General features: G+C 35.3%; 2 protein-coding genes and 2 non-coding genes across 6 annotated transcripts in view; all 4 read right to left on the reverse strand.

The window, feature by feature from the left end:
• Positions 1-6460, reverse strand: part of bbs9 (Bardet-Biedl syndrome 9) — a 197952-nt gene extending 191492 nt beyond the window's left edge. For both annotated transcript variants that reach the window (XM_028471181.1, XM_028471180.1), the window contains exons 1-3: positions 6345-6460; positions 1762-1880; positions 74-224 (exon numbers count right to left, since the gene is read on the reverse strand). In XM_028471181.1, coding sequence (XP_028326982.1) covers positions 74-224; positions 1762-1873 — 263 coding nt within the window. In that variant the 5' untranslated portion in view covers positions 1874-1880; positions 6345-6460. The remainder of the gene's footprint in view (positions 1-73; positions 225-1761; positions 1881-6344) is intronic.
• A 520-nt stretch (positions 6461-6980) lies between these two features.
• Positions 6981-7052, reverse strand: trnap-agg (transfer RNA proline (anticodon AGG)). Its single transcript has one exon. It is a non-coding gene; the product is annotated as a tRNA-Pro (tRNA).
• Positions 7053-8129: 1077 nt separating this feature from the next.
• On the reverse strand, positions 8130-26098 carry nt5c3a (5'-nucleotidase, cytosolic IIIA). Of its 2 annotated transcripts, none has more exons than XM_028470009.1 (8): positions 25924-26098; positions 15527-15625; positions 13686-13755; positions 12360-12492; positions 12197-12286; positions 11294-11456; positions 11012-11212; positions 8130-9377 (listed from the first exon to the last, which is right to left on the reverse strand). In XM_028470009.1, exons 1-8 carry the CDS (start codon positions 26059-26061, stop codon positions 9276-9278), a joined length of 996 nt encoding a protein of 331 aa, XP_028325810.1. In that variant the 5' UTR covers positions 26062-26098; the 3' UTR covers positions 8130-9275. The 2 variants fall into 2 exon arrangements, with proteins under 2 accessions (XP_028325810.1, XP_028325811.1); XM_028470010.1 differs by lacking the exon at positions 25924-26098 and adding an exon at positions 18384-18505.
• On the reverse strand, positions 14979-15050 carry trnap-agg (transfer RNA proline (anticodon AGG)). Its single transcript has one exon. It is a non-coding gene; the product is annotated as a tRNA-Pro (tRNA).
• Positions 26099-26986: the final 888 nt, after the last annotated feature.

The following is a 26986-nucleotide window of genomic DNA, read 5'->3' on the forward strand; positions in this document are numbered from 1 at the left end:
GACGTCAAACATCTAAGACGAACAAAAAGAAACAGATCAGACAGTCATCTGATCTCTTCCTTCAGGTACTTACGAGACAAACTTGCCCACTTCAACCTGGATGATGGCATTTTGAAACTGGACTTCAAGAAGTTGGACGTCAGCGAGACCCCCTTCACTTGATTTACTGTTATGTGGGGAGAAGATCCGCAGCATTCCCATGTAGCTGCCAACCACAACCTTGTCTGTGAAGCAGTAAAAAACCAAAACACTCAGGTTTGGATTAAATCATGTGATTCTAAAAAAAACTAGAGCATCCTTGTTGCTGATTTAACTCTTTAACGCACAATGTTTTAAAGAACTAGGTTTTGTGTAGATTGTGGCAATAAACAGAGGTGTAAAGAGTACTGATATACAGTATCCTACTCAAGTAGAAGTACTGTTACTTCATTGAAATTGTACTCAAGTATAAGTACAAGTAAGTCATACATAAAATACTCCAATACAAGTAATAAGTAGCTCAATTAAATAGTTCTCGAGGTAAAAGTTACAAGTTACTTTCAGGACAGATATTTAGAACTGGTATTCAGGTTCGGTCACATAGTGTCGTTTACGTGCAGCGTTCTTCCTTTCCTGCTGCAGCTACTGTAGCCCTGAATAATGCAACTTTATCTGTAACAGTGAGAGCTGTGATGACCACTATAAAGGAATACATTCCTTTTTCTGCACAATAACATGGATTATCCTCATCTTTGATGCATGGATTATGTAAATAGATCCGATGGGTCTCTTGCGTGCACCCCGCCCCCGTTTGTGTTTCACTTTCGGTTGTTACCCCGTGCGCTGATCTAATGTTGAAAATAACAGTGGTTTGTTTATAAAATCAGTGCTTACCACTAAAACAACTGTCATTTTTTTGAGAAAAAAAAAAAAGAGGTTTTCACTGTCAGGTCGGACGAGGAAATGCGGCCCGATCCGCACTCTAATTGTGACACGGTTATTTATTTACTTGCCGTTCATGTGACTGTTTACTGCAAGACCTGTGCACATGCGTCTGCATTCACCTGTGGAACCAAACAGTAGTTTAGTCCACTGTGCTTGTCTTCGTTCAGTCTCCAAGCCGTCTTTTTCTCATTTTTTTATATTCCTGGGATTTGGCAGCCTCTCCAAGCCGTCGTGAACGCGCAACAGCATCATTTGATGTCATCATCAACGACATTTGACTTCACATCTGCAGAAGTGCGCAGGTAATTCACGCCCACAACAGCAGAACAAAATGTATCACACAATCTTTTCAAGGCAATAAGTAGAAATGTGTGTTTACTCATTCTCTTTAGTTTAGAGCGCTTCATCACCCATTAGTAGTAAAAAAAAACTTAAAATGAATATTTATATTTTCTCAAATCCTGTCCTATGCTCCTTTAAGTACAAGTAAAATTACAACATAAAAGCAACTCAATTACAGTAATGTGAGCACTTGTAATTTGTTACTTTTACCTCTGGCAATAAAGGAGATTTCTAAACAGCTTCAACAAATCTACTGTTATAAATAACTTACAGAAAAGTGTTGAGTTTAACCACAGAATTTATAAACCTTTGTTGACTGGAGTGAGGTTTAAATCAGTTTATCTTAAAAAAAACATTTTGACCTAATTACATAACATCTGAAAAAGCACATTATACATCATTCTAAATCATTTTTACCTTTCCACATAGGAACACCCTTTTTATTTCAGGCTCTAACTTGATGTGTGTTGAAAACTGTAACAGAGCGGTGCTCACCATGTCCTGAGCCACTGTTGTCCACATCGCCGACACACAGGCAGCCTTGGTCAAACTCCTCCCCCTCCCCAAGTGCTGCTGACCACCAATCACGGGCCTTAAACAGTGACATGCTGCCTCTGTTTGAACAAAGAAGATGAGAACATGAAAATAATGCAAGCAGAGAATGTCTAAATTACTGTTTCTAAAAAAATGTTCAATTTTAAAACATAGAAAGCCTAATATTCATATTTACCATACTTAATGTTGCTTTGTTAATGGGGTATATGGTGGGGCAATGGGTAAGATTTGAGCCTGTATTGCTCTGTGCATATAACTGTTCTCATGTGATTAATGATACACACTGTTTTAAGTTCATTTATGGACTTACTGTATTCATGTAATTACTGTTATGATAATGATATATATATATATATATATATATCAATGCAATGTATTTTGAACATAAAACACCCCAAAAAAGAGAAAATGTTGTACATGAGAAACTTGTTCATAATAAATATTATGTTTACAAAAATAAATGTTTTGTCTGATGCAATGTTTTTTATATTTCTTATGTTACTAGTGAAAAACTGATAATAGCAAATTATTATGAGACACGGAGGCAAGCTACAATGGCCTCATTGTATAAAGGTAAAGAATTTTCAATAACCCAAAGTTGGGGTCCAAAATAAAAATGAAAAAGTTGCATAAAGAAAAATTGTTTTATATCCCAAGAAAGAGTAATCTTTATACTATGAGTTAAAACTTTTTTTCTTACATTCCCACATGCAGTTATGGGCCAATGGAAATAGTTGTTTTTTTTTTTCGAATTTCAAGAGACGGTAACCCAAGAACCAATGCATACAGTATGTGTGACTATTCATTAGTGATGTGAACAGTCTATGTACATAGGTCTAAGCTAATCAAATTACAGGGAGCTGAGGCATATGCTAAGTTAAAAACCCCGACAAATTTTTTCTAATTTTGATGAGCTGGCATGTCCACCAGATAAGATGTCATCATTTAGTATATTCTGAGAGAGTAGGCGGAGCTGTATTACTATACCAAATTTCAGTTCCCTATGTGATATTGAAGCTGAAAATGGAAGAAAAATAAGAAATCAACACCTAACCTCCGAACTAACTTGTCCATATCTCAAAAAGTGTCCATCCGATCAAACTAAAAATGTAGTGTCTCAATTGAATAATGAAGGAAAGAAGGGGTAAAATTTCAGGATTTTTTGAGACCGAAGTGCGTGGGCCATTTGTAGGGGTGTGAAAAAAAGATTGATTTCACGATATATCGCAATTTTTGGGTGCCGATTTTAATTGATTCTTTTTTTTTTTTTTTTTTTTTTTTTTTTCAATTATTATTTACATTTTTTTATATTTATTCAATATTTTTGTGTATTTGTGCAATTTTTCAGTGGTGGTTACAATGCTTTCAATGTGTTGCAATGGTTACTTGATGCACTTGATTTATGACGGCAGTGTGTGATGCCTCCAATATTTATGTATGTACAGAAATTTTATTTTCATATAATCTGTTCAGATCAGTGTTTAAACTGATACAATAGGATTAATTATTATTTCTTATTTTTGTGCATTGTCAGTAACTCAGGGTGCTTTATCCTTAATGTTCTCATTTACAGTTGTTACAATGCCGTCATTATGTTGTCATGGTTACTTTAAGACTTCTACACAGTAGTTTCAGTTAAAAGAAACTTGTTGCACTTTATTTCATGATGGCAGTGTGTAACTGCATTTTCTTTTTTTCAGTGAAAATGTGCAAAAACACTAATAATAAATAATAAATAGGATGTTTTGAAGCAAATAGTTTTGACTCAATGTGTCTCCAATGTGTGAACATTGAATCATTTTCATCTCTACGTTTAATTTTGATATTAATTAGGTAGAATATTGTGATATATCGTGCAATAATATTGTATCGTGACCCAAGTATTGTGATACGTATCGTATTGCAACATCCTTGCCAACACTCACCCCCAGCCATTTGTTGAAATTACATTGGAACGACCTTACGTTTATTTATTGGCATTATCTTTTTATAAAGAATCACCCACTTTTTACTAAACACGTCTAGTGACAGGTTATGAACTAAAGATAATTTGCAGCAGAGATGGTAATGAAGGCTGCCTCAGCAGCACTACTTATTCACCTTTATCCTTCTGGGACTCAATCAGTTCAACTTCCTACAAGTCATTACAAAAACATCCTGTGTAATAATAATTTCTCCCACAGCACTCGGTCTCCGGCCTGGTCCAAGGAAATATAAAGCAGCACCGCTGTGATAAATATAAAGCACCTGATGAATAAAAAGCCAATGGTCAAAAGGGAAGCGAATCACATGATCTCAGGATTGAGCATGAGCACTGAAGAAGAGCATAGGTGGGGGTGTAAAGCTTTAGTCCTCTCTAAGTGCTGAGCAGGTGGAACAGACAGATAATCCAGAGCAGGAAAATCTGTTCCAGTGTGATCACAAAGGCCTGAAAACACTTATTTCATTTATTTATTGCGGATTTAAGATTTGGCTTCAAATAACAACAATGAGACACCTTGCTCTGCATACATCCTGAAAGTTGTGGGTGTATTTTTTATTTTTATTAAGCTCAACATTTGATCAAGCTTGTTCCATAAGTCCACTCTCCACTGGCATGTTATTGTGGTGTCAACCTATATCGCTTTTTCTTTTTAGTGCTACATTTTCCACAAAACAATTATTAAAAAACAGGTTGTTTTTTTTGTCAGGCATTTTACACATTTCTATGTATGTCTGTACATGTTTAATGGATTTTCTATTCGATGTACAGCACTTTGATTGAAAGCACTCAATAAATAAATGTATATTTACTTTTTCTTTTTTTTTTGCAGTGTTTTTGAATCAGCCTATTTAGTTTTAATGCACATGACATAAGAAACAATGTATTTTATGCATTGCTCACAATAGAAACCATTATGTAATGTCCTGATATCTTTTTTATTTTGGCAATATAAGTAGTTCAAATTCCCACAATCTTTCAATCAATATAAGAAATATGGTAATATAATAGTAAAGTATATGATACTTAAGGATTTACTGTAAATCATGTAATGCTTTTCCCATAATTTATTTTTACAAGATTAAAATTACCTCAAGTAAATACATAATGAGAAGGACTCATTATGAGAGTAAATACTTGCTTTAAATAACATATTTTTGGATTGATGGTTTCCATTTTCTACCACATATTTCTGTCTGCAGTCTTAATTTGAAAGTCATACTTAACAGTAAATACATTTATTTTACACTATGATGCCATTTATGTTTTATTTAGAATGACTTCAGATAACCAATGCGATGATATACATTTGCTCCCCCAAAATAACAGTCAAAAACAATTCACAGACAGTTGTCCAAAATATTAATATTTTAGATCAGGGCCAAAATATGTATAAACTGTTTGCTCATTATTCCTCCATGTCATTTGTAAGAAATCTATGCATTGTTTGGACATTCTTTCTATATTTAAATAATACATCATAATTTGCACTTGTTTTTAATCTTCTGCAACCAAAATTAGCTTAAATCTTTTTTGATATTTGACATGTAATTAATGTATCGGGTATAAAAACCACATTTTAATTTTAGTCGCGTAGGTGAGATGTAAATTGTATAAATTGATCTCTATTGACCAAGCAACTTTCTGCCACATTCAACTTGCAGCAATAAACAAAATTTGCAGTTATTATTATCACAAATTATTGAAAATCAGCTTTAACTTTTTTCCTTCAATTGAATTGAAAGTTATAAAAAAAAAATGAAATCACTTTTTAATCATTGGTTAAGATATGTTTTATTTTTCTTAATTTAATGTATTACATGACTCTAAAATTATTGGGGGGGGGGGGGGGGGGGGGGGATATCAGCACATGCTCAAAATGTGATAAGTGTATTTAGAGTTGGACTAGGTTATGCTTGACTTTAATAAGAATAATTTTGTTACTTTACACACTGCTTTTCTAAAGCCACGTGGTTGTGTGTGTGTCAGTCAGTTAATTATGCAGGGGTAAAGACTATATATATATATATTTAGAAGATTGTTGTGGTAACAGTTCAGAAGACTTTCTATTGGTGATGAATTTTAAGTGTTTAGTATAGTAAACCTTGATCAAACTCAACTTTATTGTAGACTGAAGCTATACAAGAGTTCAACTTTATTTTAGAGGTGTACAAAAACATTTTACTCGCTTAATTTGTGATTGTTGTTATTTACTCTTCGTGTAGCCCAGAGCAAACACCTGTGGGTTTACTATTGAATTCCCAAGACTAAGTTTATGAGCAACAGCCTGTTTGGACAGCTAGAGTTTCAGACAAACACGCTAAGCATTCTTTTAAAACGACTACAACCAAAACCAACCAGTCACCAGTTAATAGGTTGGTTACCCAGCAGCTAATTAACTTTAGCTTAGCCAGCTAATCAGCTAGCTATCCGAGTTACCTTGATACAAGCTGACAGGTGAAATACCGCGTTTACAGCCTTTTCTGCTAAACCTAACAGTTGACCAGTGCATGTATCTGTATTGTAGCCAGCACTTCCTTACCTTTAAAAGCATGAACAAGTCGCTAGAATTCGCTGCTTTGCTTTCTTCTCACTCCAACATCACATTCCCAGCCATCGTCCGGTTGTCATGGCACTGACGCTCCTAGGAAAAGCCCGGCGCCAGTGCGCAGGAGCGGAAACGCATGGGGCTGCTGGGAAACTGAGGAAAACGGAGAAAAACCGAATGTTCAGTAAATGTCAATTAAACATGTGCATGTGCGCATTACAATTGACAGATTAGTGGATTTACAATCGCACACACTTTTAATTACAGGTAACTGTATTTGACTAATAATCTATAGCCTCGATATATATTATTCTCGAAATTAATTGAGAATCCACATTAATGCATTAATACTTAACTGAATGACCAAGGTACTTTTTGCTAGTGTAACATATCAAACAGTATTTTAGAACTGAAGAGGTTTCCGTGGATGAGCAGGATGGAACGTCTTATAGCCAGTCCTCCTGCTTAAAGCGTATATAAATTCTTTAGACGATTACATTTCAGAACAATGGATTTAAACTAAAGTGTAATTGGAAAATAATTACAGTCTAAGAGATTAATTTATTGATTAATTTAAACATTATCGAGTGTATTCCAGATTTTAGGATATGTTCGGTAAAAAAATGATCAGGGCTCGTCCGGGATTTGAACCCGGGACCTCTCGCACCCTAAGCGAGAATCATACCCCTAGACCAACGAGCCGATGGAGGTGACCGCGATGCTTTTATATAAAGCCTCACAAACACACAAAATTCAGAAAAATAAACAATATTACAACACATACAAAATGGTAGAGAAACGCACATACAATTGCGAAAATGACCAAAACGACTGCCAAAAAAAATACACATGTCGGCCTCACAACAGGAAGGTTCTGGATCATGCCCTGGGGTGGACACGTGGGTCCTTTCTGGCTGGAGTTTACATGTTCTCCATAGAACATAGATGGATTGATTGATACACAAAAATAAACAAAACGAGTCAAGACACAAAAACCAACAAGACAAATACAAAGAACACAAAATACACCATTTAACTTATGACTGCTGAAAAAAAATATGAACGACAATAAAAACAACCATAAATATATACAAAGAACACATTTTTTCTTTTCTGTATTAATACTTTTTCTAAATGAATGTTGATCTCGGATCAGACAATAAAAAAATTTGTGACCCCGGTGGCAAATAAAATGTGCCCGTATTTGCTATGCATTTCCTATTGCCTCAGACAGGTGCTGTATTGAACTGCCTCTAGTTCATTAAGTCTATGAAGTAGCAAAAATATAAAAGGTTTATTTCTTAATTTTTTTGTTTGGGAGGCCCTGACAATCTGTCGCTTTGCTTTAAACTCACAACTGAACTGTTTTCATGACCTCAAGGTCAAGGAGCTAAGCAGAGCTAGAATGTTCTGTAATATATGGCACAAGGAGGGCCCAGTGATGAAGATACATACACAGAGAGACACACAGACATCTTCCTCTGGCCACCTGCGCGTGTGCTTCCTCATTGAAATTATACTACTCTTGCCATGTGTCCTTGAAGCTGTTGAATTAAAAGAACAGGGTAGATGGTAGAGAAAAAAAAACCCTACAAATAACTTGGTCATTGAGATACAAACACAAATAATCAAGCCTGTGGTTTATTTTTCAGTCCATTCAGTAGTATTTATTATGCTAAATACTTATTAACAAGTATTTAGCTCCATTTTTGTTAAAGCAAGTATTATTTTATGAAGAGAGTATCAACAAAACAGTAATAACTCCATCATGGACCCACATTTGGCCTCAGAAAATGTTTTTTTTATTGCATTTTTTTTAAATTCACACATAGGAAGAAAACCATATAAAAATAAAACTCAGGAAAGAAAATCCCATTGCAGTAAAAGAAATAATATTTTTCTAGAACATATACAGTATGCATTACAATAACTCCTTTACGGATATATATATATGTATCTTATATATGTTATACTTTCACAAAATCAATAAGAAAAGGCAACATGCAGGTGACAGCAGCACATTAAAGACACATAGTGTACACTTTTAATGAAAACTGAAGCTTTGACCCTGATGAGAAACAATGATTTTCTAATGGTAGTGCTCAGTGTGATGGTCTGTAAGGTGTGCTTACTTTTACCTTTAATCTTTCCTTTACACTGGTAATGTAGTAACATGGTTAGCTTAACAGTGCAGACAAGGTCTTGAAATAAAAACTAGACTTGCTAACATACTATGGCCGGTTCAAAACTTAACATTGTGTTGAAATGACTCCGAAAAGTTGTGTAAACATGGCTTTCCTGTGCAAGCGCCTGCTTTTAAGCATCTAAACACTTCCCCCTGTGCGTGTTTTTCGAGCATCTTTAAAGTGCATCTTCTCTATTTAACTGAATTTTTTTTTTTTACATGAATAAAATACTGTCTTTGTATATCGACAGGGTTGTCGTTTAGATTTTTTTTTTTAATCATAAAATACTTTTCCAAGTTTTTTTAACACACAAGTGGCTCCATGACACTGATCACGCATTATACGGTTTTGTGCTGCCAACTAAACCTGAAAATAGTAACTCTGTGGACCTAATGTGGACAACTCAATAACAGCTGCTGTAATAGGCTTTCATGTAGGGTTATGATACACAAAATAATACTTCCACATCAAAAATAATTCCCAGTAATATTAAAGTTTGAATCCTAACAACGGAGTGAGAGCTCGTGACTCTGTTGAGAAAATAAAACACAGTGAAGACAAGCTGTTGTTTCACTTGGACAAACTTAAAGTTGCTTTTTAAATGCCCGTTTTGGGAGGAGGAAGGGTGCTGAGATGATGAAGGAGATAACTACAGTAAGGAGGAGGGTCAGAGAGTCTGAAGAAGAGGTCCAGATTGGATGTGGGTGCAACTCTGATCTTGAGGTCTTGAGTAGTGGAATTATAGAACCTTCTGCAGGATGGCATTGGGCACTTCCAAAGTCTCGTCCTTCACTAGGACGATGTCATAAGAGTCCATATATTTATCCAGCTGCTCTTCAACCTGAATGTCGACAACAAATGGGGAAAAATTAGCAGAGAAGCTTTGCAGACAGACGAAGAGGACATGTGGTTTGTTTGTTCCTGTTTTCTAACATAAACATTAAAATAAAGCAGCTTTTAAGGTTTTGTTTCTCCCTTCTCGATCCCAATATTGAAAAACTCCTTGAATTTCTATCTTGAGTTTTGAATTTTAAAGGAAAAATCAAATAATACATTTTTCTTTAGCTTCTACAGCCTGTACTACAAAGCTGGATAAGTATATCTCTCAGTTAGCTACCTTCATCTAACCAATCATTCTCCGTCACAGAGCAGCTGTACTACGAAGCAGGATATCAATGTGTTCATTTAACCTGGGTGATTTCAGCATTGCTACTTGAACACTCCTGTGAAAGGGGTGGAGATTGCAGCGTCAGACCAATCACAAACAGAGAAACCGTGCAGACTTAATCCTAAATTGTGATGCATTTTTTATTTTTTTTTTTAAATATGAAGAATTCAAATTGATAGTTCAGACCAAAAACAACAGTGTTGCTGCAGCAAAAGCAGAAAGAAAATAATGCAGAAATTGATGAGTGTTAATGCTTACATTTGTGAGATTTATACAATATTAATTGATGGGAGAAAAAACAGACACTGATTAGTTTCACTTAATTAAGGCACAGACCTCATCTGTGGCTTTGTTGTGTTGTGTTCATACAGCTCAGCCTACATCATAAAGTGGGCAATATTTGTATTTTAGACAGCCTGTTTTATCTTACAGGACTGAGGAGCTCTGCATGGCCACAGAATAGATGAGTGAATGAATCAATCAATCAATCAATTTATTGGTCTGAAAGTGCCCGACCCACACAGGCTTCATCAGCTGACTAATGTAAGTCAGTCCATCAGATAAAAATATATGTTTCCTATAGGATGTCATCTGTAAATGATTGATGTCTAAATATTCTCTCTCCTGTCAGCGTCACAGGTAAGAAGTTAGCCAGTGTCGTAGTACAGGACGCTAGGGATGTGAATCTTTGGGTGTCTCACGATTCGATTAGTTTCCGAATCTTAGGGTTACGATTCGATTCAAAATCGACTCTCGTTATAACCGATTCACTATTCAAAAACTGATACAATGCTTAGTGTGTAAAGGCAAATTATGACATCAAAACAATACAGTTTGTATGAAATAATTAAAAAAAAAAAAACTTATTCCAGTGATGTAATCACACAAAGACAAACTTAAGACAAAAGGTAACATGTATTCATGCTAAACAAATAAACACACACACACTCTTTGTGCTGTCTATGTAATACATTGTAAGTTGGGGTCGCTGTTGTCTCCTGTTGGGATTGTGTTACAGACTGTAAAGGTCTGGATGAGTTTGTGTGTTTTGGCCAAACACTGTTGCCGTAGTAGTTGGAAGTCGCCATCTTAAAAGCCCATGGCCTACTGGTCCCTACTAACTAAGTTCTTGTATTTTCGGCAAGGAAGCCATTTAAAGCCTAACCACAACACAAATTAATTTGGATATTTAGAGACGCCCTTTATGTATGTGTGCACAAGGAACTCAAACAAAGCTTTTTAAACTGAGCAACATTCAGACAGTGGCTGATATCTACTGAAATCAGTGCTCTGACTGGTTCTTGTACCTTGTCATTAAGAAATCCGATCTTCAGGATGTTCTCCACACTGGGTGCTCCGTCAGCCATGCTGAGGTCTCCCAGGGAGTCTCCCATGAGGATGATGTTGCAGTACTCCTTCAGCTGTTTGAAGTACTCCGTGTTCCTGAGGGCTCCGTCGTGCTTGTTGTAGACGTGGATCAGCTCACCTTTGAATCCTCGCAGGACGCCCTGAAGGACGCACATACAAACCCAACTGTCTCAGTGCTTCTGGAGATATAGAAGAATGTGTGACTTTCACTTAGTACTCACGCTGTCATCAAAGTCCATGAAGTTGGAGACAACCTTGACATTAGGATGGTAGACGCCTGCCTGATGAAGGATCTCCTCCAGAACGTCCCCAAGACCAGCAGAGAAGATGAAGACGGGCACATTGTGCTGGTGCAGGCGGTCAAAAAACTGCTCAAAGCCTTCTCTGAAAACAAACAGTGTCATAATCCAACAACAATATAATACACCAACAGCAGGGTTAGGGTCAATTACACTTTTCAATTACCTATGTTCAATTACAATTCAATTATGATGACAGTGATCAGCATTTTTTCAAATACAATTTTATTATCCTCAGAAAGTCAATTACAATTAAAGAGCCTGAAATAAATAACCTAATAAAAGTTAACCTTCCCCTTGTGTTAGCTTTCTGTTAGCATCTCTTATGATAACGGGTCATAAATCAGCTGTAAAATACACTAAAAACAAATATTTATCATCTAATTTCTTTTCTATCTATTGGTTCCCTTGTTAGGCTTCCTAATTAATGAAAATATAGGTTTTAGTATTTTAGGTGTGGGCGTCTGAGCCTTTTTTGTGTCAGTATACCCCTCAATTTTTTATTTTTTTTAAAATTGTAAAATGTAAGCAAGCTTGATATAAAACACATTTTAATTATTGTTGACTATATGTGCAGAACTGTACATAGAACTGTAATATGGTTTCCCAATTTTGCATAAAATTATAACTGACAATTTTTATAGAATTTTCATGTCAATTACAATTACAAAGTCAATTATCTAAACTCAATTACAATTTCATCATGATTAGAACAGCAACAGATTTTTTTAAATTACAGTCATGCCATAATTGTAATTCATTATCATTTATGCAATTACAATAATAATTGACCACAACCATCTCCATATCTTCTCTGCTGAGTACCTGAGAGCAGCATCAGACTCCCTCACCACCTCTGGCAGCTTCTTTTTCTCCAGCCTCTGCTCCACTAGCAGCGTGTGGGACTTGAAGTACCTTCACACATCAGTGAAAACGCTTTCATGACTGAAACAAATTCAAGACACGATTCTGTCGTCTGAAAACTCACCACTCCACCATGAACGGGTACTTCTCCTCCATGGTGAGATGAGGGTCGATCTCTATGGGGTAGTATTTGTTCTTCAGCTGCAGCAGCTTCTGTCTACACTCCTCTGATACCAGATTGCAGTTATCAATGATGTCTGTGCAGGAAAAACAAAAAAGAAACCTGTAGCAGTCGCACCAACAGCTAATTATCTGCCAAATGAAGCCTAGCCCTGACCTTTAGTACAACACACATTTAAACTAGAAAAAAACCATGAGAACGGGACAATTTAAAGGTATTGTGGAGAACGTTATTTTGGCTTCCAATTCCGGGTGGATCATCTTATCATCCAATTTGGACCGCAGAAGAAAATAAAAATGAAAAACTAGTATTTTCAGAAGAAATTGATAAGCATATTTTTTTTTTTAAACGAATTTTTTAAAAATGAATCTGGAAAACAGAATTTGGACAAAAATAAAATGTATTTTATAGGGCCCTATATGGTCCTTCCTTACCTCTTATTTTATCTCCCTGTTCCACATGAGCTTTCATGGCTTTCATCTAAAAAGTGTGTAAAACTCAAGGCCCGGGGGCCAAATCCGGCCCTTTAGAGCATCCAATTTGGACCACAGGAGAAAATAAAAATGACAGAAAAAACATTATTCATTGTGTAAATTACCAAATAATCTAGTTATAGATATCTCAAATTCACCAATTTGATGAAACTACAATATTTTTAGGGGCTTTTATTTTTCCTTTGTTTATATCACATGAATTCAGTCATTTTTAATTGCAAATTGTGGAAAGAACGCAACTTTCAAGTCTTGCAATCTCTCACAAACAATTTCACAAAATTCCTTTAAATTACACTAAAATGGGTAAAATCAAGAATTTACTGAAGTGAACTGAACTGATATTGAAAACTAGGGCACAATGAAGTTAAAGTTGTTATTTTTTTTCCCGAACGAAGATGAACTTTCAAGCCCGACCTGTGCCCATTGCCCCAAAATATCCTGCCAAATAACACACTTTCAAATTCATAACAGGGAACAAGTAAAATCATGTTTCATAATGAAAAAAGCATATTTAATGAATAAATTAAACTAAATTACCTGTGTAAAAAAACTAATGTGAAAGTGCAGTTGTCAAAAATACAGGAAATAATGAAACATTATTTGCAATGTGTGCCAAAAAGCTTCAGAAAACAAACAAGGAAATTCATTTTATGAGAAAACAAATCAAACCGGCCGGTCCAATGGCTTCATTTATGACTCAGATTCTAACAGAAGCACTGTTCGAGTGCGTGAACACAAAATGTAAATGTGTCGTACAAGAGTCACATCTACTTACTGTGACATGTAGGGCAACGCTTTCCGTTGATGGCAAATTTGCTTAAAGTCATGTCAAAGTCAGTGATGAGCTGAAACAAACAAAAATATTCAGTTAGAGAATGTGAAGGAAACGTTGTATTACACACCAAGCCAAAGAGTGAGAACAGTCACATTTTTACACTACATTTTAGCTCAAAATGTGAAATCCTTGACTTCAAATCATCTTCATACAGTTGCAAAAAGTTTAAATACCTTTATGTTAGAATTACGCTTTTTACATAATTCCAGCAAATTTGTTTTGAATAATATGTTATAGTTTCATTTATTCAGACAACCGTCAAAAAATTTACTTTGATCTCCGGACATGTTTCGACTGTCAACTGCCAGTCTTCTTCAGAGGCGTCTGCTGATCGCTTTGATGTTTCCTTTACTTCCACGTAATAATTCCAGCAAGTTATTTTTGTCTTCCTTTTGAATAATATGTTATGGTTTCATTTAATCAGACAACTGTTTTTCAGGAAACGTCAAAGCGATTAGCAGATCAAAGTAAATTTCCTGAAAAACAGTTGTCTGATATATATAAGATAATTTTTTTTGCATTTATCCTATAAAGATGTGTGTGAAGTATTTTTCTAAGTGAAACTAATCCCATTCATAGTCATGCTCCCATTTTGCGACACACTAATAGATTTTTCTTGTCTTATACTGACATGTGCTGGTGTTTCTAAGTACTACAGCTCAGCTCTGGCTGAGAGAACCCACAACTCTCCCTCCCATGTTAATATCATAACATGCACTACAAAATATGATGAAAGGTAAATATACCAGCGCTGTCAGGAAATAATAATAAAATTGAGAGGTTAATTAATTATGCTCTGTAATAATTAACCTAATTAATCTCTTTTAATCTCACCTAAAATTGCTGAGAAACGCCCTCAACTTGAAGCATTTTCAATTAAATGACATTATTGTGGCAGATCAAAAGATTGATAGATAACAATTTAACTAGTAGTCAGAGAAATTAAGCTTCTCACTAATTTTAGCACATTTATTTCCTGTCAATATTTTCTTTCTTCACCACTTACAGTAAAAACAGGCCAACTTTATTCATGCCTGTAACAGTCAGGCATATATTTAGTTATTCAGAGATCCAGACCAAACAGGCCACATTACTTTTATTTTCAGAATTCTTGGGTTGTTGAAAAAGACATACATTTGTGGAAAAGGGAGAAAACAGATCCATTTGTTGGATTCATTTATGCTGGAGTTTTAATTGCCTGTAAAATATCTATCAATTAAAAGATGAAAATAAGGGCTCGTCCGGGATTTGAACCCGGGACCTCTCGCACCCTAAGCGAGAATCATACCCCTAGACCAACGAGCCACATTGACAAATGCTAGACCTGTTCTTTATGGTTCACCAGGATGCCACGTAGGTCAGTGTAATATGATCCTGCTATTTTACTAGAGGCCGTATGCAGGTACTGCAGCCTTATCCAACTTTACCCAACATCATAACTAAAATGAATTTGAAGTTACTAAAACAAAAAAGAGACAAAATCAGATCCACACAACCTACAAAGAACAGGTTCTAATCTTCTAGATCTACTCCTGCCCTGTTTTATTGAAACCCAACCACAGAGCAATGATTACAACAGAATAAATCTCATGACAGGTTCTCATAAAATCTGGATTATCCTTCAGTTTTGTAGCAATACCCAGAATGCTTTGTGTTTACATCATTGTCAAAGTCCGTGAGCACTTTTGGGAATTGATTCCTACTAATTTTTGGGTTGCAAACTCAATGATACCACTAGATGGCGCCTTTTCCCTCCCAACATCCTGACACACTCCTGTTACCTGAAGCTTTGAAGCTCCTCCTTTGATGAGCCCACAGATGATTTGCTCCACCCTCTCAGGGTCCCTCATGTGGACCGTGCTTTTCTCAAACTGAGGCATCTAAAGGAGACAGAGAGCCAGGAGAACACAGGTCAGTGTTTAAAGCTTAAACCACGACCCAGGGCCTGGTTTTTCACAAGTAATCGTAACTTGGATTCTGGATAAGAAATTAGATCAAATCTTGAAAATGGGTTTTCAAAACTAAAAATAGATTAGGTAATCGGATTGGATCACAGAATCTAATCTTGGCTTTGATCTGGATCAAACCTTTAGATTGGGGTTTTCAGAACTTTTAGTAAGATTGGGATCACTCTGATCCAAAAAATCTTCTCCTTTCAGAAGGGTGGATTCAGCATGGATTTCAGGCCCAAAATGTAATGAAACTTTAAAAGTGTATCATATAATACTATATTTGGATCATGCAGTTTAGCCTACAAGATATTAAATGTATTTATAATGTTTTGATTTGATCTATTCATCCAAAAGGCTCCAGTGATCAGGTAGGCTATAACGTGTTCAGACTTTTAGTAGAAGGAGTTTAGCCTCATGAAACAATCCTCCAAACAGCTGTCAATGTAGACCACAAATAATATATTTAATTCTGTCACTAATTTATGTATATTCATCCACAATCAAAAATATTGTTTAGTTTTTAGATTATTTTTAGTGAGGCATGCAATGATAAAACAGGAAATTAAAGCAATGCCAAAGTCATCATTAGTTCATAAATAGTATCTAACGAGCGTGTTCTGTTTGCTGGTTCTATCAGAATGCAGGAGGTTGGTCAGGGTCTCCAAAGGCTTGAATCATGGATGATCCAGATGTGGAGATCCTGAAACGTTTCTATCCCGATCACAATGATCCAATCCAATGTTGCTTTGAAAAACCAGCTCAGAAGTAAAATTAATTACCAAATCCAGATCATTTTAATCTGGATTAAACCTTTAATAAAAATAAAAAAAAAAAAAAAACAGGCCCAGGTTTCTATTGATCATTCCGTCAATGTGACAGGCAGCTGACGCGGTTGAAGAACAGCATTTTAAACTGAATACCTCCTGTGGTTTAAACTCATGTGAAGAACTGGTTTAGGCATTATCGACTTGAAAGCTTGACCTACATTTGTTTTAAAACAATTGTTATAGACATGAAGCTATCATGCGCAATCTCGAAAGAAACCACCTCATTCACAGAGCCGTTACGCAAGACCAACTATCTGAAAATGACACTATATTCCTACGCGCAGACACTCTTTGAGTGTCAAGGTCATAAAGTAGCTGATGCTTGGTATCCATCAGTCGGAATGCCAGACGAAGAGAACTTGAGCTCATCTCCCGTCCTACCAGGAGGACAAAAACTCATCACTTCATTACTCATCTGTGGCAGCTTTCATGGAATAAAGTTCAACTTCAGTTCAGACTGTTGTAAAAAACACTTTTATTGAAGGCAGCTTTATACCTGATAAGATTTGAACCAAAAGCACTTCCTTATGTAACTTATAAACCTAAAATTACAACAGAGGCCAGGCTGTTGTTACCAGGGCACATTAATGTTAAATTTGCTCTTTTTCCAGCCTAAAATCTGTGGCCCAAACTGCTCCGTATTTGGCCCCTGAACTAAAATGAGTTTGACACTCCTGCTGTAGGTAATAAACAAACAATTAATTAAAAATAAAAATATACTTTATACAAACTGATCATTAGGGTGGTCCATCAAAGCCCTTAGTCCGTCCAAGTTGTCAAAGAGCACAGGAGCATTTTTGTGATGTCAACTAAGTACGGTAAAATTTTTATGCAAGTTTTGGTTTGTTTTTGCAGAACAAAACCACAACTTTCCCAATATGCCTTTTTTATTTTGCTCGCTATGTTATAGTACAGAACAATTTTCAAGTGTCTTGTGCAACCTCTAAAAATTCATTCATTTGCATAAAACTTGGACCCAAATGCATGTTTGTAACTTAGAGAATCTAAAAAAACTGATATGTTTTTGTGTTGGAATGCTGAAATTGCCTGTTATGTCACGACATAGTTTAAGTTATGCCATAACCTACTATTACAATGGAGTAGGTTAAACTTGTTATAATATGGCTTTTGTAGTTAACGGTAATAATATAATAATGCTACCAAAACAGCTGTAGACTTTGGTCTAAACATCAAAGCCTCTTTAGGCTTTGATGTTTGTGTCTTTGATATAAAAAGTTGTCAAAGTGTTTCCAAAATGCTGATAACTAACACTTCCCCCCACCACCTGACAACCCCCTCCCACCCCTTCAGCATGTTCTTATACAACAGTATTTAACCTCGTACAAAGCTCCATTATTACACCAAGACATTCTAATCACAAGGTTAAAAAATATAGGCTTTCACCTACTGGATTTTAATTGGATTAAATTATATTTCAAACATAGCAAGACACAAAACAATCCATAATTTTTCCTCTCTGAGGAGAACATAATAGTAGATTTAAGGGTTAAAATGTCAACAAGGTTTACCATTCAAGTCCTACACAAACTGTTTTTAAATACATTCAACAAGCTTGCTTACTTACACAGTGACACAGTTTGTTGTTAAAAGGCGTAATGCGTAATATAACTATGGAAAACATGGTCGTCTCTTTATTTTCTAAGCTATCTCCAATAGTTGCTGATGATACATTTAAACCAAAAACTGAAGAAACAAAAAGTTGATCTGACTAGTGACAGCATGTACTTTCTTGGAATCTGTTTCACAATCTGGATGACCTGGATACAGCGGTAGCCTCAGGGAGAAACACCCCACCCCCCACATTCACACACACACCCACTATACGCCCACAGACTTACCTTGAGGTCTGTCGTCTCAACGTAAACAAGAGTGAAGAAAAGATTGTGAGTCTGTGCAGGGTTTTTATAGCCCCAGCAACAGCCATGGAGGGTGGAGAAAAAGAGGGGGTGTTGCCCCAAAATAGATTAGACAACAAAACCCCTCCCCTCAGTCCAGGGGGGGCTCCCAGGCTAAATGCACACATGGTTCACTATAAATAGACAGCGACTGAGGGCAGTTGAGGAAAACAAGCTAACTACGCGTACTACTTACAGCATTCCATCAATACCTGCACATATAGCCTGGTAACAGTACCAGGAGGGGGGATAGGCCACTTTTATCACAGCAGGGGCCACAGAAAAGTGATTGTCTGATCCAAGGGCCACATTATCAACATTTAAAATAATTACCAATCTGTGCCTTACTGCAGAAAACAAAGAGGTTTGTGTGCTTTTAGAGGCATTTTGTGTGTGTTTTTGTATATTCTATTTCTTTTATGGGTTTTTTTTGTGTATTTTTTATTGTCGTTATGTGTTTTTGCATTGATTCTTTTGTTTTTGGAGTCCTTTTTCTATTTTTGTTGTCACTTGGAGTCACTTGTGTGTTTTTTTATGTAATATGTTGTGTTTTTGTTTCCACTTTGTTCACTTTTGTTGTCAATTTGCTCATTTTTGTTGTCAAAGCATATATTTTGTTGTCTATTTGTGTATTTGGAGTCCTTTTTTTGTTGTCTTTTTAGGTGTTTTTCTCTCATTTTGTATGTTTTTGCTATCATTTTGTGACTTTTTGTTTATTTTTCTGTCACTTTGTTTTTGGTGTCAATTTTGGGCATTTACATTTTGGGGATGCACAAAATTAGGACGAGGGCTGCAAGTTGCCTATGTTTGGTTAAAGGGGCACACTTGATATTCAACACTATACAAAAATATAAAAATTATACTTTTGTTTTTTTAATCCAGACAGATTATTTTCCTGCTGTAGGTGATAAATTTAGAAGTTCCAACAGCTAAGCTCAGGTCTAGCACACCATGTAGTGACAACTCAGAGTCAAATAACATCCACAACTACTTCCAGATCGTGTCAACAACATGTTAATATAGTAGTGTAGGCTCTTAGAATTAGTCCAACAGCACAAAGGACATCCTACATCCTCAAGTTCAATGGCTGAACTGTGAGTGGAAACCAGAATACACAGAAAAGAATGCATGAACACACAGAGAACAATGGAGCAAAATCCTGTAACATCCACGTCTCGCTCAATATTCAGCCCTAAGTGTGTATTATATGTAGTGGGTAAAAATACATTGAAATTGCTTTAAACAACTGGCAAATAAATTAAGGAGTGTGTCTTTTTTTTTTTTTTAGCTTTGAACTCATCCAGGACAACTAAAACACAGAATTCTACATTTCCATTAAAGTGACACTAGCTTGAGTTCTACCACTGCTCAGTGCACACATGGTTAAAGCACATCAACACACACAATGTAAACAGTAGGTCACAAGGGTTCAGTGTGGCCACCAGGCTCAACGCAACAATGATCAGTAATGCACACAGGAAAAATAAAGTGTTATAATCATGCCTTAAATATGTAATATTAATTAACTTTTTTTAACTCTCTAACCAATAATAAAGAGGAAGAAGAAACAAGCATAGATGTCATACTGCTAAACCTAAAAATCAATGTATTTCTATACCATTCAGGGTTCTCAACAGGAATTTTTCACAGCGTAGGAGGATCGCAAGGTGTATGAGTGAACAACGCAGGTGTTGTCGGGGGTCCGGGCTCATCCCCCACAGAAAATTTTGAAGTTTATAACCCTCTGATGGCCAAATTTTGTCAAGTTTTTTTAAAAAAAATGTATTTTTTTTTTTTTCCAGCCTTACTTTAAAGCCAAAAGTTATTTATTGAATTGGTGAAGGGTTATGATGAATGGAGTTAGAGAGTTACTCATGCTTGAGGTCCTCCACTAATAAATACTCAGACAGTGTAAACAAAAGAAATAACATTATATTCAAAAGACTTATTCAAAGATGTGCTTCTCAAATCTAAAGTAGGTATTATGTGGGACACACAGTAATATTAGGACTGTTATGGACCCCATATGTACAGTATGTGTTTCTTGGTTATGCAGAATAGAAAGAAAGTTTAAACAACACAGGCACGCCTGAAGTCCAAATGTGCAACATTTATTACGACAATACCAATTAAAAAAGATAAAAACAACAGCTACTATGGCAGAAACACAGCGTAGGGGCGACATCACATTGTACGGTATCAAAATTACACTGTAGGGGGACACTACAGTCAACAGCACTCACGAGAACCCCAGCCATTAGATCAACAAATTAGTGAGAAAAAAATACTTGGACAACTTCTTAATTATTAAGGGTTTTCATTTTTTTAATTATTATTATTTATAGAAAAGTTGAAAAATACCTTTGCACTTATTACATTATGGAAGTACATTTTGGTTGTTTGTTCCTGTTTAAGAAGAAAAGGAACTAATGCTTTCTAATGGTTATTATTCAGTTGGTTAAATCTTTTAGTTAACCTCTCAGTTAAAGATGCTATCCTGAGACACTTTTAGTTATACTGGGTGAAATGGTCCTTCCAACCTAAAGGTAGTCATTACATTATGTGGCCACTCAGCTCCTCTGACCTCACATACTACCATTCCAAAACTAGGCCGAGTAGTCCGATTACAAATCCAACTGACCCCCACAACATTTCCCCCTGGTACATTGTGAGCCCAGTGTCATATCACCCTGGCGGCTCCCCCTCATACTTTGGAAGAGATAAGCTGTAAGATGTTGGCCTGCTTTGTAAGAATTTGTAGTTCAAAGTTTGATTAGTGCAGAATGTTACTAATACAAGCTTTGTGCCACCACTACTATAAAGTCTTCATTAAACTTACATGTATATATAAGAAAATATTATCACATCAGAATATAAAAATACTAACTATCTTACACCTTTCTAAGAAAAACTTTCCCCGTTGAAGATACGTTGAACAGAGTTAAAAAAAACTGAACAAGGGCAATAACTCCGGAAAACAGAATTGTACACTTTTTCAAACTCCATCAAGGTATTGATACCCTGAAGCCGCACACCAAATTTGGTTATTGTATCTTAAACTGTTTCTGAGAAAAGCGGTCCCCTTTGAAGACACCTTGAACAGAATAAAAAAAAAAAAAAAATACATTACAGGGGCAATAACTCTGGAAAAAATAATTGCACGCACGCTTCTCATTAAACCGTTTCTGAGAAAAGCTGTTCCCTTTCACTCGGACGGACGGACAGGCGGAGCTCAAACCTATATCCACCTTCCACATTTTGTGGCGGGGGATAATAAATAACCCACCTTATCCCATTGCATCACATTACTAATACAGACTTCCATATTAAAATGTGCCTGTTAGACCCAAATTGATTGTTTAAAAAAAGGTTTTTATAAAACCTGAAATGTAATAACTGGTCAATAATGTAACAAGATGCTGAGCCCAAAATTTAAAAAACTTTTTGACCTAATACTAGTGTAATACTTTTATTACATCATAGAGTCAGTCAATGATTTATTTGAGAAAAAATATTTTACCTTAATAAAATGTTTCTAATAACATCTGTACATAATTAGATTAGGTGATCATCATAACCAAATGGGTTTCATGACATTTTCCCCAAACTTTGTGGTTCAAACACTGCTTTGCCTATCACAGCAAAACATACATGATACAAAAGTGAATGGAGTCAGTCCTGCACAATGGTCCAAAGGTTAACCAAGGTCATGTTGTTGTTGTTATTCTGCATCAGCCTAAATGCTGGTAGGTTATTTTGACAACCTAAAACACACTTAATATACATAATATATGAATTACGACAATCTACGACGCTGTTATCAACTGTTATCAAAGTTTACACATAAATACGATAGCATGTCAAATCCATTCAACATTTCTAATAACAGAAGGTTTAAAACCACCTTACAAATACTAGTAATCAGGCCTGGCCCGTTATTATAGGCAATATAGGCAAATGCTAAGGGTGCCATACAACCAGGGGGCGCCAAATTGGCGACGTGAAATTAATTACTAGTGTACTAAACTTGATAGTATTATCAATAATTTGTTTTAATAACAATTAAAAAAAAGTTTGACTCCTGTCTACACGTTTTCCAGCTGCAGCTATTCTATTTAAGTTGAATTATTGTTTGGTTTGTTAGTTTTTGTTGTGCAATGCCTTACTCTAATATTAATAATTTGTATTTTTAACCTGTTACTGTTATTTTATGTGTATGTGAAACCCTTTTGTCAAAATCAAAAATAAAAATGACAAAAAAAAATGTTTTCTCCTTATGTAAAGCGACTTTGTGAGTATGGTGAAGACCACTATGCAAGGGTTTGTTTTGATAATAATCATATTATAACAATAATGTAAATATCAATTACTTGGTAGAAAAACGCCACATAAGGGGGTCTCACCGAGAGTGCTAAAGAGGCTAGGGCCAGTCTAGTGAAAAATACAGTAATCCTATGAGTGAAAGCCTCCTACAAGCGCATGCGCACTAACAGCGTAGTAAATATTTACACGTATACGTACAATATTTTGCTACCTTAAAATTTCCTACTATGATAAACACTAATACTAACCCTAAACCGAACCCTAAAAATTCAATATTCGTACCTTTTTTCAACATGGCGGACACGTACGCATGCCCATTGTCTACAGTAGGAAACTTTCACGGTAGGGTTATTCTACTACACCGGCACTGCTAGTAACTACTACTACTACAGGGGTTACTAATAAAAATCATGCAACATCAAGTATGAAAAATCTTAAGAAATATACCAGATTCCTTACAGATCAAGGAATATATTTATCCTTTAACTGCTCCTTTGTATTATTGAATCCAACTTCTGTCCTTTACCATTACCCACTTATCACCAAAGTAGTTGGCTTCAACTGTATTTATGAGTAGATGTTACTCTAACACTGTTGGATTTTTTTTTTAAACACCATCAACATCAGCCAAAGAATCTATTCATTATCTAAGGCTAAGGTTACATGTAGTGCTGGAAATATGATCAACTAGCAGATGGATAGGACTACAAAAGAAAAAGTGATTCAGCTGTTCCCTCTAGAGGTTAGCTTAGTGAACTACAACTCAAACAGGACAACTATTGATTTAATAGGCAATCAATAATGCTAATAATTTTTCAACCTTCGGTTCGTCTGATTTATGAATGGGGCCACCTGAAATGTCTAGTAATGTATTTTTGATTTTGTATTTAATTAAAACAACACACAATGTAATTCAACTGTATTCTATACTTTCAGTATCTCAATTATAAATCTAGTTCAATAAAATGCAGTATAAAGAAAAGAAGAACTTTAAAAAATGTTTAAGTAAATAAAATACAGCATGAAAAGATCCTAGCTGGTGCATCTTGTCACTTTGTGCACTAATACGGGCTCCTCTGTATTTGTTACACAGTAGAAAAAACATGATAAAAAATAAATAAATACAGAAAAACAAATGTCGTTTGAGTCGCCAGAAAATTTGTGAAATTAAAATGGGGTCACGATCCAAAAAAGGTTAGAAACCACTGTGTTAAAGATTGCGGGAAAAAAATGTAATAAATGTGCAAAGGCTAAGAAAATACAAGACTAGGGTTAAATGTTTCATTTTGGATTCTAATAGAAGACTATAAGAGCTCATCCTGGTCCTTATCTAATCGTACTTTTGGTATAAAATGCAGGTCATCTCATGGCATTGAGCATATAAACTGAAAACAAACTACAGTAGACAGTTACATACTGTATATTACCAATTCACTATCACACACACCAGCCATGTTCCTACTTTATTATCTCTAATGACCTGTTTTATCATCTCCATCTTGGATCATTTGTGTACTTTACAACCAGGATCTGAGTGTCAAAGGTCAACGTTTCATAAAAACTGACAAATAACAAGCTAATTAAATAATTTATTTAAGCTGAACTGGTCGAAGACTGATTTTTAACAAGTCCTCTGTTAATGTCATCTGTGGTGGACTGGTCAGCACTGGACCGTGGACACAAAGGTCTGAATCACTAAAGCATTGATTTACTGCTCTTAGCCTAGCAAAAAAATGTCAATAAAATAATATGTAAATGTACCATTGTTCGCTTCTACAGAATACCACTGTTCCCAGTAGCCATGTACACTACTAGTCAAAAGTTTTAGAACACCACACTTCTTTCATTTTCTTTTACTGAAAATTATTCCGTTTATTGTGTCATTGCACTCTGAAATGAAAGCATAGAACAAATAAGCAATTTGACTTTGAAAAATAATAATTAAAAAAAATATATATGTATATATATTTACATGTTTTATTCGCTAAAAAAAACCAAACCCACTATTTTGGATATCTACAAATAATAACGCTTGGCACACACGTTATTAATAATAACTTTGAGTTGTTTAATCCACACACATGCAAGCACACATGCAAGCTCAAATGTACATTATTTTTCAGTTTTGAGTGACCAAACCTTTTTTTTTTTAAAACCTCTGGCTGTTGAGAATTTACCTTTGTACCATTTCAAGCTATTCATTGGACTTGCACGACTTGAATTGTAATAAATAACTGGAAAAAGTAGGGTTTTTTAAAACTTTTGACCAGTAGTGTACTTAAAGTGGATGCTGAGACCAAACCCCAGGGACACAACTTTTCACAACTATTACTAAATAAGTTAAAAATAAACAGCATTAAAAGACAGTAAATATCAAGTTAATATTAGATTTAATAATGCACACATTTTACAAAAACCATTTAATGATGCTATCATTACTGGACCTTTTTCACTTTTCCTTATATTGGTTATCATCACATAAAACAAGAAAGGTCAATGAGTCTGAGGGAGGGGGCGTGGCCGTCGGGAAAGACTTTTATTTTTTAATCAATGTTATTAAATAAGGAATGACATGTGCTTATTTTATTGGAAGCTAATTTAATTATAGCAAATAAAAATAGAGGCAATATTTAGTTTAAGAAATAGGAAAAACCTCACTTTTATTCTCCCCTTTTGTGTCGCCCCCTGACAGACAATAAAGTATATATAAAAATCTAATTAACTTTAAAAATGTATAGAGGTTTTACTAGTACTGTTTCAAATAAAAATACAAATTAAATGTGTTAATTTGACCTGTCATTTGATTATAGAATACAAAACATTAAATCTATGCTTAAAAACTACACTTCCATATTTTTTTTAATTTGTCTCTTCATCTCAACAAACTCAGACTTTGACATTTCTTGGCCTAAAAATGTAAATCAAATTTGACAAATGAAGGGGTAGCTATTATTGGTTTAAACAGGTAAAGAGTAGACATCTTTCTTGTATAAAAAGCTGGATTGGATGGTAAGTAAGCTACATACGACAATAACAAAAACCTAGGCGAAGTTAGATATTAGCTTTTGGCTCTCGTTCATCATGTGATGTCATCAAAACGCGCCAGCCGCATTTATTTTGTATGTCAGTAGTCTCTTGGTTTCTCGGTGTCTGTACTCACCATCTCTATAATTCTTGTCTTTTTGCCCGCTCGTTTCTTCTTGGCTACAATATATTGAGCTAAAGCCACACCACCGACCAGTGCGCAGACACTGGCGCTGGCCGCAGCTCCGACCTTCACCACGGCCGTCCTGTCCATGACGGTCGGTGTTGATGATGATGTCTCACTCGCCTCCAACTCCGTCCGACCAGCCCGCCCTCAATCCCTCCACAGCTCCGCCCATCCTACCCAGGCCGCGCTCCCATTGGTGCAGAAGACTCCTGCAAAGATCGTCTCTACAAAGACTGAGCAAGAGCAGCGACTCTGCGGGATTCTATCACCGAGACTGAGTCGTTTTTACCAAGTACCCGTGACTGCAGTAACCACTCAGATGTACCGTGGGAAATTATTCAATTTCATGATTCGGTTCATATATTATATAAATATAATATATATATATATATTAAAAAACAAAACAAAATTTAAACAGAATAAAGTTAATATGTAGTTCTAATCATATTTAATGTTTTGTTTTTTGTTTTAAACATACCTTGTATCCCTCCCACACCGTGCATGCAAAATTCAAAAAGAAAAAAAAAGTTTTGTTTGATTTGTATTCAAGACACTTTGATAAGAATGACTGCTTATTGTTAATTGCATTTTTTATTTGAAAGAAGAAATGTGAAAAATCATTATAGATTTTTGATTCCTATTATAAATACTTATAAGAATGACTGCAGATTGTCAATTGGACTATTTATTAGAAAGAACAAATATTAAAGAGCCGAAAAACTTTTTTGTGTTTATTTCATTCTTATTCAAGACACTTTGATACCATTTACTGTACGTTGTTAATATAGGCTACAAAGTTTAATTTTTTAACATTTTCAGTTGGTGGTGCGCCTTGGTTTTTTTTTAATAAGTAGATGTACCTTGACTCATAAAAGGTTGAAAAACACTACTCTAGGTCACAGGCTTTCTTTATATAGTTATGTTAAAACACAAACCATAGCATTTTTCTTGAATCAATTGTAAGATCAAAAAAAATATTACATTAACATTACCTTAAAAATTGTTGAGTTTG

This window comes from Gouania willdenowi, chromosome 16 (assembly GCF_900634775.1).
Source record: "Gouania willdenowi chromosome 16, fGouWil2.1, whole genome shotgun sequence".
Taxonomy (NCBI): domain Eukaryota; kingdom Metazoa; phylum Chordata; class Actinopteri; order Blenniiformes; family Gobiesocidae; genus Gouania; species Gouania willdenowi.

What these genes read in the sequence shown, in the direction of transcription:
- nt5c3a (XM_028470009.1), bottom strand. Translation starts at nt 26,061, where the DNA reads ATGGACAGGACGGCCGTGGTGAAGGTCGGAGCTGCGGCCAGCGCCAGT. An exon ending in AGACAAGAATTATAGAGATG is followed by an intron (nt 15,626 to 25,923) that starts GTGAGTACAGAC and finishes TGTCTCCTTTAG; the next exon opens with ATGCCTCAGTTTGAGAAAAG. An exon ending in GAGGAGCTTCAAAGCTTCAG is followed by an intron (nt 13,756 to 15,526) that starts GTAACAGGAGTG and finishes TGTTTGTTTCAG; the next exon opens with CTCATCACTGACTTTGACAT.